Here is a 12,814-nt window from a genome sequence, read left to right on the forward strand (position 1 = left end):
TTGAGAAACAGACACCTCACAAGTCCTCAACTGGCAGCCTCATTAAATAGTACCCGCAAAACACGTCAACAGTGAAGAGGTGACCACGTACCTATGTGAGAGACTGTCTCCAATACAACCCAACATTGCAGAGTTATGTGCATCCTTTGAAGCACACCCTTCTCATTAACCTGTGGTGAGTTATTCATATTTTGGTTTAAATAATTTTGCTCTTTTTTAACCATCTTACATATAAAACCATAAAATATGGTTTTATATGTAAGATTGTTAAATAAAGAGCAAAATTATGGATTATTATTATTTGTGCCCTGGTCCTATAAGAGCTCTTTGTCACTTCCCACGAGCCGGGTTGTGACAGAAACTCACACTCATTCTTATGTTTAATAAATGTATCATTTAGTGTGTGTGTGGCAGGCTTACAATAATGGCAAAAAACAACATTTGAGAGTGCGCTGACCCTGGTGCTAGAGGGGGTACGCAACTGGAGGTTGATTGTTTGAAGGGGTACGGGACTATAAAAAGTTTGGGAACCACTGATCTAGAGCATCCCAAATATGCTCAATGGGTTACTGGGTCTGGTGGGTATGCAGGCCATGGAAGAACTGGGACATTTTCAGCTTCCAGGAATTGTGTACAAATCCTTGCGACATGGGGCCGTGAATTATCATGCTGAAACATGAGGTGATGGCGATGGATGAATGGCACGACAATGGGCCTCAGGATCTCATCACAGTATTTCTGTGCATTCAAATTGCTATCGATAAAATGCAATTGTGTTTGTTGTCCGTAGCTTATGCCTGCCCATATCATAACATCACTACCACCATGAGACATCCTTATTCACAATGATAATATCAGCAAACCACTCGCCCACACGACGCCACACACGCTGTCTGCCATCTGCCGGGTACAGTTGAAACCGGGATTCATCCGTGAAGATCACACTTCTCCAGCATGCCAGTGGCCATTGAAGGTGAGCATTTGCCCATTGAACTTGGTTACGATGCCTAACTCTTGGTGAGGACAACGAGCACTCAGATGAGCTTCCTTGAGATGGTTTCTGACAGTTTGTGCAGAAATTATTTGGCTGTGCATACCCACAGTTCCATCAGCTGTCCGGTTGGCTGGTCTCAGATAATCCCATAGGTGAAGAAGCCGGAAGTGGAGGTCCTGGGCTGGTGTGGTTACACGTGGTCTCCAGTTGTGAGGCTGGTTGGACGTTCTGTCAAATTCTCTAAAACAACCTTGGAGGTAGCTTATGGTAGAGAAATTAACATTCAATTCTCTGGCAACAGCTCTGGTGGACATTCCTGCAGTCAGCATGCCAATTGCACGCTCCCTCAACACATCTGTGGCATTCTGTTGTGTGACAAAACTGCACATTTTAGAGTGGCCTTTTATTGTCCCCAACACAAAGTACACCTGTGTAATGATCATGCTTTTTAATGAGCTTCTTAATATGCCACAGCTGTCAGGTGGATGGATTATCTTGGCAAAGGAGAAATGCTCACTAACAGGTATGTAAACAAATTTGTGCACAAAATCTGAGAGAAATAAACTTTTTGTGCGCATGGAAACATGGGACCAATTACTTTACATATTGCGTTAACATATTGCGTTAATATTTTGGTTCAGTGTAATTAGCTGTGTAACTCTCATTTATCACGATGGTGATAAGGTGAAAAAGTCAAGAGTTTATTCAAGCTTTAATGCTGAGAGCTATAGGGGCCGGGAGGCCAGGATACTTCACATACACACATATGAGAGTAGCAATATTCGTACTCTATATATCACAGTTATTTTTACCCAATGTGGCAATACCACAACATGTTATAAATAATCACATATAAAAATGTATGTAAAGTAATACTAATCACATATAGGCATGTGTGTAAACAAATATATTAACAATGAATATGTTTAGCAAGAAGTCCTTTAAGGTTCCTACTCAATAGGGAGCTTAACTCATTTTCTTCATAACACAGTAATAACAAAAGGCATATTATGATATAAAATCAAGTGTGAAGGCACAAATAAAATAAAATATACAAAAAAGCTTGGCCTTGTCAATAAATACTGTACACACCAATCACACAACACAGCTAAAAAGGTGTTTGTTCACACATTCTAAACTGTTGGAACACATGACATATTCTCAGGTTAAAAGTACATTTACTGTAGGCTACTATAGCCCTAATGGTTAGATACAGAGTTGGCCATATCCTAGCCCTAGGCCTAATGGTTAGATACAGAGTTGGCCATATCCTAGCCCTAGGCCTAATGGTTAGATACAGAGTTGGCCATATCCTAGCCCTAGGCCTAATGGTTAGATACAGAGTTGGCCATATCCTTGCCCTAGGCCTAATGGTTAGATACAGAGTTGGCCATATCCTAGCCCTAGGCCTAATGGTTAGATACAGGGTTGGCCATATCCTAGCCCTAGGCCTAATGGTTAGATACAGAGTTGGCCATATCCTTGCCCTAGGCCTAATGGTTAGATACAGAGTTGGCCATATCCTTGCCCTAGGCCTAATGGTTAGATACAGAGTTGGCCATATCCTAGCCCTAGGCCTAATGGTTAGATACAGAGTTGGCCATATCCTAGCCCTAGGCCTAATGGTTAGATACAGAGCCATGCATGGTAGGGCTAGAGTAGGATTAGTAATAGGGTTAGCTGTAGTAGGGTTAGCTGGTTAGCTGTAGTAAGTTTAGCTGTAATAGGGTTAACTGGTTAGCTGATTAGTAGGGTTAGCTGATTAGTAGGGTTAGCTGTTAGTAGGGTTAGCTGATTAGCTGTAGTAAGTTTAGCTGTAATAGGGTTAACTGGTTAGCTGGAGTAGGGTTAGCTGATTAGCTGCAGTAGGTTTAGCTGTAGCAGGGTTAACTGGTTAGCTGATTAGTAGGGTTAGCTGATTAGTAGGGTTAGCTGGTTAGCTGGTTAGTAGGGTTAGCTGTAGTAGGTTTAACTGGCTAGCTGAAGTAGGGTTAGCTGTAGTAGTACTAGCTGGAATAGGGTTAGTTTGTTAGCTGCTGTATGTTTAGCTGTAGTAGGGTTAACTGGGTAACTGGAGTAGGGTTTGCTGATTAGCTGTAGTATGGTTAGCTGTAGTAGGGTTAGCTAGTTAGCTGTAGTAGGGTTAGCTGGTTAGCTGTAGCAGGGTTAGCTGTAGCAGGGTTAGCTGTTTAGCTGGAGTAGGGTTAGATGTTTAGCTGGAGTAGGGTTAGCTGGAGTAGGGTTAGCTGTTTAGCTGGAGTAGGGTTAGCTGGAGTAGGGTTAGCTGTTTAGCTGGAGTAGGGGTAGCTGGAGTAGGGTTAGATGTAGTAAGTTTAGCTGTAGCAGGGTTAGCTGTAGCAGGGTTAGCTGTAGCAGGGTTAGCTGTTTAGCTGGAGTAGGGTTAGATGTTTAGCTGGAGTAGGGTTAGCTGGAGTAGGGTTAGCTGTTTAGCTGGAGTAGGGTTAGCTGGAGTAGGGTTAGCTGTTTAGCTGGAGTAGGGTTAGCTGGAGTAGGGTTAGCTGTTTAGCTGGAGTAGGGTTAGCTGGAGTAGGGTTAGCTGGTTAGCTGTAGTAAGGTTAGCTTGAGAAGGGTTAGCTTGAGTAAGGTTAGCTGGTTAGCTGTATCTCATGGACAGTCCTCTAAATTTGTTGTGGAGGAGGCAGAAGAGGATGAGGAGGAATAGGGAGAACGAAGATGAGGAGGGCTCATTGGAGTGACATGACGTGGGGAGTCACCAGGTCATCCTGTACAGGGATCTCTAATCTCCATAGGGAAACCACCAAATGTATTTCCTCAGCAGATTTTCCAGTGGACCTAAGCATTATGTGAGGTTAGGCAGCTCCCAGTGGCATGCATATAGGGTCCCCAGACAGATGAGGGGAAGAGAAAATGAGTGACATAGAGGGTCCTGGGATGGGGGTGAGCAGAGGAGTGACATGTGAGGGCAAACTGTGACACTTCTGTCAAGGACCCTGACAGACAGACGGACCACATGGCAGCTACTCAGTTGTCAGCAGTCAATATGGGGTACTGGGGAGATGCGCACACACATATATAGAGCTGGGCTGCTTTTAAAGAAGTGTCAGTTAAACTGTCACTTTAAAATATTAATGAGAGGAAGGAAGAGAGACTAAGATGCCTAGACATCTACCGTACACTCACATACTGACATTAGAAGTTACAATAACCATTCATACAAATGTTGCTATAATTATTATGTTAAACCTTAGGCTGCTGTAGAGCCTAAGAGGAAACTTACTTCTCAAAAGCCAGAAAGGGCAATCATTCTACTAAAACCCACTACTTTTTCAAGGTCTACTAGTCCTCTACTCTAGAAAGTTCTACCCGACGACAACACTAGAAGAAGATTATGAAAGCCTAAGTTCAAGTGCATCTCTAATTAAAGACCTTTACTGAGGAAAACACCATGTGATTGGACCACAAATGACTGGAGTCAATACAACTGATTGGATGTGGTGATAGGATGCTCAGGGAGGTCAAACGAGTGAAGTGCAAACATAGAATGGATGAGAGAGCGAGAGAGAGAGAGGGGGGAATCACTCCTTAGTCCAGTTAGGCCATAGTCCTTATAGAAGGGCCCTTAGAGTTGACAATGACGATCACAAAGGGCCTGTCCAGTAATACCAACATGTCCTTTCTTACAAGAATGACCAGTTCAGTAATACTGAACCTCCCAAAATGTTATTTGCTCAAGTATTTTAGAATTCCTCAAAGTTACTTTCAATTTCTGCCTCTCTCCCTCAATTTTAATTGGACGGCTAGTAGCTGGTCCAATTTGGGTCGTGAAGAAGACCATGGTCGTGAACGTCAAAGATGGCCATCTGATCCCACACCCGCCGCCGTCATTCTTCCACGTAATTAAGTCCCTCTCTGTCTCTAAGCCAAAGGTCTGCTTCTCTCTCTCATCTGTCCAGCAGTGTCTAGGTGTGGGGAGGTGAGGAGAGGTGTCTGCCCCGGCTCTCACAACCTGTGCAATGCAAAGATAGAAAGAGTCAGGGCAGGCAGCACAGCTCACAGCCCCCGACCTCCTTAACCTATAAAACACTGACAGAACCACACATTATTAGCTTAACCTTACAAACACTGATAACTAGTACAGCTCACAGAAACAACCCTACGGAGTAATAAAGTGAATGTATCATACGCTTTCAGTTGAAATTAGCCTATGACCACGTTTCCATCCAACCATTTCATGAGGATGAATTACCTGACGCATGAAAAAATTCCCGACCGGGCTGATGGAAACATTAAATGCTGGTACAACTTTAGAAATGGCAACAGACGTTTAGATTTGTTTGTTAGACAGGGTGGGATCTTATTGTGTCGGTAAAATGTATTATGCGAGAAAGGGCGGCGGGAACGCCTTTATGTACAAATATTGATATAATAACCAACATATGGAAGTAAACTTGGAGTCACACGATGATATGTTGTGTGGTCCTCCCACTACGACTCAGGATAGCATGCAGTTTATTAGACTACAGATGATATGTTGTGTGGTCCTCCCACTACGACTCAGGAAAGCATGCAGTTTATTAGACTACAGATGATATGTTGTGTGGTCCTCCCACTACGACTCAGGAAAGCATGCAGTTTATTAGGCTACAGATTATATGTTGTGTGGTCCTCCCACTACGACTCAGGAAAGCATGCAGTTTATTAGACTACAGATGATATGGTGTGTGGTCCTCCCACTACGACTCAGGAAAGCATGCAGTTTATTAGACTACAGATGATATGTTGTGTGGTCCTCCCACTACGACTCAGGAGAGCATGCAGTTTATTAGGCTACAGATGATATGTTGTGTGGTCCTCCCACTACGACTCAGGAAAGCATGCAGTTTATTAGGCTACAGATGATATGTTGTGTGGTCCTCCCACTACGACTCAGGAAAGCATGCAGTTTATTAGACTACAGATGATATGTTGTGTGGTCCTCCCACTACGACTCAGGAAAGCATGCAGTTTATTAGACTACAGATGATATGTTGTGTGGTCCTCCCACTACGACTCAGGAAAGCATGCAGTTTATTAGACTACAGATGATATGTTGTGTGGTCCTCCCACTACGACTCAGGAAAGCATGCAGTTTATTAGACTACAGATGATATGTTGTGTGGTCCTCCCACTACGACTCAGGAAAGCATGCAGTTTATTAGACTACAGATGATATGTTGTGTGGTCCTCCCACTACGACTCAGGAAAGCATGCAGTTTATTAGACTACAGATGATATGTTGTGTGGTCCTCCCACTACGACTCAGGAAAGCATGCAGTTTATTAGACTACAGATGATATGTTGTGTGGTCCTCCCACTACGACTCAGGAAAGCATGCAGTTTATTAGGTTACAGATGATATGTTGTGTGGTCCTCCCACTACGACTCAGGAAAGCATGCAGTTTATTAGGCTACAGATTAAATAATTTATGATGAACTTCATGCTCCTTTCCAATAAATACTGAAGGTCTTATTCTGGTGACATGATGATGGATGATTGGCTGCCGTTTGACAAATACAAATAACATCGCTCTTATCCATAATAATCTCATAATGTAGGTAGCCTACCAGCACTGTATCTGTGAGCTGTTGGCTAGAGCGCATGTGACAAGACCAGAGTGGGCACATTTGTTATATAATGCAACAGTTTTTCTTGCAAAACCATCAGTAAATGCGATGGAAACCCATTTAACTTGTATTTTTCATTCGCTACATGGGAATTTAATGGTAAAAGCTATTTTTATGTGCACTACATCATCACGCACACAGCCTTTTATCCACAAACAGTCTGATGGAAATATCTCTGGTGGGAAAATGCACATTTTAGAATATTCACATGAAAATCTGTTGCAAATTGGATGGAAACTTAGCTAATGACAGTCACAGTCTGTAGGTCATATGGAAGGCAACTACAGTGGTCTATACACTCATAATAAATACACTCTGATAAATCAGTCAGTCTACAGTGTGTTAATGCTGACTGTTTTAATTCACACTACTGAGGGATGTAGTAAAGTTCTGGCCCTGTTTAAGCAGCGTGAGACAGCTGAACCTCTGATGGGAGACAAGGGCAGATCAAGCTGTTCATTACATCTTGATGATGTGTGTAAATGCAGTTGGCAGTTCAAAAGAGGTGTTCTATAGAGCTGCTGGCCTCAGCCCTGCTCACCAGCCCCCCCCTCGCTCAGCCTACGCAAGGCAGCCAAGGCCTAATGAAGACTGAACTTTAATCTTCAGGAGGATACAGCTCCTCACACACACACACACACACATTTCAATACACGCATGCACACAGACCTCCTTCCGCACTCTCTCCTCATCTCCACACACATCCCCTCCCCTCCCTTCACACACACTGTGACCCACCTGACGAGGTTCTCGTTGTCCCCGGGTCCTTTGCAGGAGGTACAGTCAGTCCTGGTGTCGTCGGCTTTAGGGGTCTTCTTCTGCATTATAGACTGACGCTGACGCCGTTCACGTAGAGCAGGTTCCTATGGAAACACACAGGCTGATTAGAGCCGACAATGCCGTGTGTGTGTGTGTGTTAATGGTGTAGAAGAGGTGTTAAGAAATAGAGAAATATCCAGGTGAATAGAGTAGTACTGTGTGTAACACATGGGATGTGTATGTATTAGTTGTGCGAGTGTGTCAGGGAGGTTAGGAGACGTAGGAATGTTTAGTAACAAGGTAGAACAGTGACATACCTGCACTTCAAACTGCTCTTCTTCACAAATGGACACCCTCTTCCTCTTCTGCCCTCTGGTTCTCTGTGGAATACATAACAATGTGTTTCATTGCAGTCAGTCTTAACTAAGGTAGAATTTTGTGGTCATTTATTTTTTTTGTGGTCATTTATTCACACAGATTGATCTGTGTGAATTGATGAGAGATAATTGACCCGAGCTCTGGTCAGTCTCATGAGCCTTGAAAGGTTATCAGATAGCCATGCAAGGGCACAAGGTCACAGCTTGGTGACTTGGGGAAAATGTCAATGTTTCTCTACTTTGAGCTGTTGAGTTATCAGGCAAATCGTTAGTTATTGGTATTTTGTCTGAGAATCTGTCAAAGTAATAATTTGACTTAATTAGATATGTGCTCCACAAAGTATTGGCAGCATCAGACAAATCTAACTTTATTTATTGCTTGTTATCCAAAAGTTTCAGGAGCCAGTGGAAGTTTGTTTATGACGTAGTCTGCTCCCTTAGCTGTTTGTCAAATAAAGAACATCCACTGTGCTCTCTGCCTTTTGCAACAAGACCACAGAAAGCATAAACTGTTTTCCAAAGACATATTTTTTGTTTGTTTGTCCTGTACTTAATCCTCTAATGCCCAGTGAGGCTGGTGTTCTGTTTTACCTCTGGACATACAAGAGAGCCACACAGTGCTGTCTGTGGACTAGGTCCTATTCATAGATAGAGTAACACTGCCTGTCAGTTGCACGAGAGAGAGAGTGAGAGAGAAAGGGGCAGGATAGACAGAGAGAGAAGGGAGCGGGAGAGAGAGAGTGAGAGAAAGCTGTCGGGATATGGCTGCTCCCTCCCTCCACCTCTTCATGGATCCCACTTATCTACAGCCACCATACCCTGATCCTCTTCCGATAGACTGCCCCAGCCCTGCCTCCCCTCCCTCCTCCCCATCCTCCCCTCCCTCCTCCCCATCCTCCCTCCTCCCTCCCAGTCTCAGCTCCCTGAAGGAACACAACAGATAGTCATCAGAGAGAGGAGGGGAGAAAAACACTCTCCAGTCCTCTTCCATTTTTTATTTTCCCCAGTCTTTTGTTTTTAGACTGTCAATAACAAACCCTCTCCACAACTGGAAGGAGAGAGCCTGTGGAACACTCCTCCTCTGTGGCCACTGACTGCTTGGCTGCCTAGCAAGAGTCAGAGAACACCCTAGTGTCTGTCTGTCTGTCTGTCTGTCTGTCTGTCTGTCTGTCTCCCTCCCTCCCTCCCTCCCTCCCTCCCTCTCAGACAACACAAAAACAATCCGTTCTTCCTTTTCAAATAGACAAAAATGAACACAAAAAACAACCATAAATGTTTTCTCCTTCTGGACGTGTATCTGTTATGTCAGAGAGACGGAGGGAAGAGAGAGAAAGGGGGAGGGAAGAGGGGAGAAGGTGGTGTAGAGTGGAGCAGCAGCAGTACCGACGGCTGTGCTGTGTTGAGGAGGTCTGGGTTAATGTGTTTTTCTGTTAGCTTGCATAAAGCGGCGTGCCCAGAAGTACGCTTGGCTGAGGACCCTGCTGCTGGAAGTACTCTGGGATTAAGCTGGCTTTTTCTGATTTCCTCTCTCCGCGTCCGCTCCAGTCGAGGAGCTTCAATGCTGCATTTATCTTCAAATGCAAGGCGTGCGATGGCAGCCGCTGAAAGGGCCCTGCTTTGCATTTTCTATGCTTTTACCAGGGCACCCCGGTGCTGGCACAGCGTTAAAGCCCTGTTTCAATTAATCAGGGCTGGCTAATCGACCTCCCGCTGGCCCCTGCATGAGGATGAGTGTTGGAGTGCGTGTGTGTGTGTGTGTGTATGTGTGTGCAGGGCCACAGAAGTAAGATGGCCCATTGACACTCTGTGGGGCAGCTCAGCCTCCTCTGGCCCATGTTCAGGGCCTGCTGACTGAGTACACTGCCTACTGGAGGGTAGTGCCCTTCCAACTCAACATGTGCCCTCAATGTCACAGAGTATGGAGGAGATGTGTAGGACATCCTACACAGAGCCTGACAGTTATATTCCACTTATATACCCATGGGAGGGGGGTCAGCTTTAACACTACAGATAGATTGTAGCTTCCATCAATGTAATTGTCTGTATAATTTCCAATCCCCCATATATTTATTTGGGGGAATACACACACACGTGGCCAAACATTGTGTGTGTGTGTGATATATATATATATATATATATACATACATACAAATCTTTAAATATATGTTCCTTTATTATTTTCCCATAACCCTACCACCCCTTCCCTAATTGGAGTAAACTAATGGACACCACACTTAGGCTTCTACTTCCAGCTGATACATAATATGGACACAATGTATTTTACAATAGTTATTATTTATTTTTTAGCCCATCTTTCAGCTACCATCAACCCCTCCATCTCTGAAGACCATTTCTATTTTGTCATATATTTTTAACAGTGCTGTTTCACAAAAGTTCTGAACCTATATATATTTTATGGACACTTATTTTCCATTCGTTTTTTGCCATATACTTTGTCTTTTCAACACTCATTGAATCATTACATCTCAGAACCATCAGTTCCGGTCCACACTATACCGCATTTTCAAGGAAGCTTGGTCTTTGCTTCTTGTAATATAATCTACCGACAATATCTCACATTTTCAGGCCTATATCTCCAAAACGAATCGTTCCAGACCAAAACTATCCTGCATTTTCAAAGGTTTGGTAATCATTGCTTCTTCTTCTAGAATCTTCTGTGTGACAGTGTGTGTAATGGGGTGGTGATGAAGCATGGCCCTGCTCTAACACCCCTCCATGATTACACAGGAACATCCTGTATGAACATATGCCATTAGTCTAGTGAGAATGATGATGAGAATTAAGTTACTACATCTAGTTACCACTGGGTCCTCCGCTCCGTTAACTTCTCTAATCCTGCATGGTGCTGTGAAATGATTCATGGCTGTTAAAGATGCAATGATGTACTTAATTAAAAGATTGATTTAGCTCAGAGTCATACAAACTGCCCCCAGTTAATATTTCCTCACCTGAGCAGAGACCCTGATTAGGTGTGCTGATTAGGTACACTGTGTGTGTGAACATTTTACCTTATATCTTATTTTAATAATGTTTTATGTTACTCTGCATTGCACTGAATTCTGCATTGGATTTGTGTTGATCTTCCCCTGGCCATTCATAGATGACCTTAATGGAGTCAACCAGTAAAGAGAGCAAATAGTTAAACTCATACACCGGGCCCCACCCACACGAACGCCGCAGGCAGAAGAAGTGGCTTCGAAGGGAGCGAGGAAGGGAGAGATGGAGGGAGGTAGGGAGGGCTGAAGTGAAGAGCCAACTGGCAGTGGTTCTACCATCTAGCAGTTAGCATTTATAATGATAAGTGTTCCATCTGCTGAGTGGTGGAGGAGGAGCCAAAGGCGACAGATGGAATTGTTTTCACAATCTGTATAAATATGTAGTCTTCCTTTTTAAGAAACACACAACCCGACTCAGTCACTTGATTGCTTGCTAGAGTCAAGAACAGCAAGGAGATGTTAGATTTCCCCCTTTGTTAATATTCAAACTTCATTTTACATGAATCACTCATCCCAATCCTCTGTAGATTGGAAGAAGTTCAGGCAGACCTGAACCAACGAGCCAGCGGGGGGTGTTTGGGACTGAACACCAGAGGAAGTATGTGTTTGGATCCACCCCCTCTAGTTTCCTGGCATGTCTACTAGCAATCCTGTTTAGTACAGCAGCGTATCCTGTTTAGTACAGCAGCGTATCCTGTTTAGTACAGCAGCGTATCCTGTTTAGTACAGCAGCGTATCCTGTTTAGTACAGCAGCGTATCCTGTTTAGTACAGCAGCGTATCCTGTTTAGTACAGCAGCGTATCCTGTTTAGTACAGCAGCGTATCAGCGTGACCAAGTCCTGTGAGTCTGGCCTGATACATGCTACATCTGTCGGGCTCTGTTAGTCTGGCCTGGTATATCTGTCGGGCTCTGTTAGTCTGGCCTGGTATATCTGTCGGGCTCTGTTAGTCTGGCCTGGTATATCTGTCGGGCTCTGTTAGTCTGGCCTGGTATATCTGTCGGGCTCTGTTAGTCTGGCCTGGTATAGCTGTCGGGCTCTGTTAGTCTGGCCTGGTATATCTGTCGGGCTCTGTTAGTCTGGCCTGGTATATCTGTCGGGCTCTGTTAGTCTGGCCTGGTATATCTGTCGGGCTCTGTTAGTCTGGCCTGGTATATCTGTCGGGCTGGGAAAAAAGAGAAGAGAGCTCAGCTCCTGGTTACGGGACAGACAGAGAGGGGCTGTATTATAGACGTCACTGGAGTCGGACGTACAGAATATGTAGCTCAGTTTTAGCTTTAGGCTTTAGTTTCGAGGGCAATCACAGTCTTGTGGAACACAGACGACCCGGGGTCGAACCAAGTTAGTCACATATACACTCTTTATACGGCTCTGGTTGGATCAGCCATTAGTCCTGTGAGTCTAGCCTGGTATATCTGGTGACGGGTCAGACGGGACAAAGAAGGACTAGACTACGGACGTCACTGGGGCTGGACTCTTACCTATGATGGAGTACTTTAATACCCGGTATAGGTTGACGGATTACTGTCTGTTTCTCCAAACCTGGGAGATACATTCTGGATTATACAGTAGATGGCAGGACAATTCAAAAGGTTCCCCCAGAAATATCAACCCAATTAACCCCAAAACTAGCAAAGTGGAGGCCTGCAAAACCAATTTTGACAGACGACCACCTAAAGGGATCCTTTCTGGACTTTGGTAAGGATGCCCTTTATCTACTTCCCCAGAGTCAGATGAATTTGCATCCATTATGAAGGAAGTTAAGAGGTAGTTTCGCGAGCCAATGCTAATGTTTATTTTTCTAAATTAATAAAAATGAAAAGCTGAAATGTCTTGAGTCAATGAGTATTCAAGCCCTTTGTTATGGCAAGCCTAATTACCTTCAGGAGTAAAAATGTGCTTAACAAGTCAGATAATAATTTGCATGGACTAACTGTGTGTGGAATAATGGTGTTTAACATTTTTGAACGACTACCCCATCTCTGTACCCCACACATACATAAGTCAAGCAGTGAATTTCA

The 12,814-nt window shown here is 44.0% G+C and overlaps 1 protein-coding gene across 4 annotated transcripts in view; it reads right to left on the bottom strand.

Moving 5' to 3' along the window:
- Positions 1-12,814, bottom strand: part of LOC106570311 (PHD finger protein 14) — a 539,603-nt gene that overhangs the window by 487,736 nt on the left and 39,053 nt on the right. For 3 of the 4 annotated variants that reach the window (XM_082961224.1, XM_082961223.1, XM_082961222.1), the window contains 2 exons: positions 7,717-7,779; positions 7,379-7,503 (listed from right to left, as the gene is read on the bottom strand). In XM_082961224.1, the coding sequence (XP_082817350.1) occupies positions 7,379-7,503; positions 7,717-7,779 (188 nt within the window). Of the gene's footprint in view, positions 1-1,674; positions 4,983-7,378; positions 7,504-7,716; positions 7,780-12,814 lie in introns of those variants that run through there. The other variant, XM_045694808.2, reaches the window with a different exon arrangement.

Source organism: Salmo salar, chromosome 14 (genome assembly GCF_965601325.2).
Source record: "Salmo salar chromosome 14, fSalSal1, whole genome shotgun sequence".
Classification (NCBI taxonomy): domain Eukaryota; kingdom Metazoa; phylum Chordata; class Actinopteri; order Salmoniformes; family Salmonidae; genus Salmo; species Salmo salar.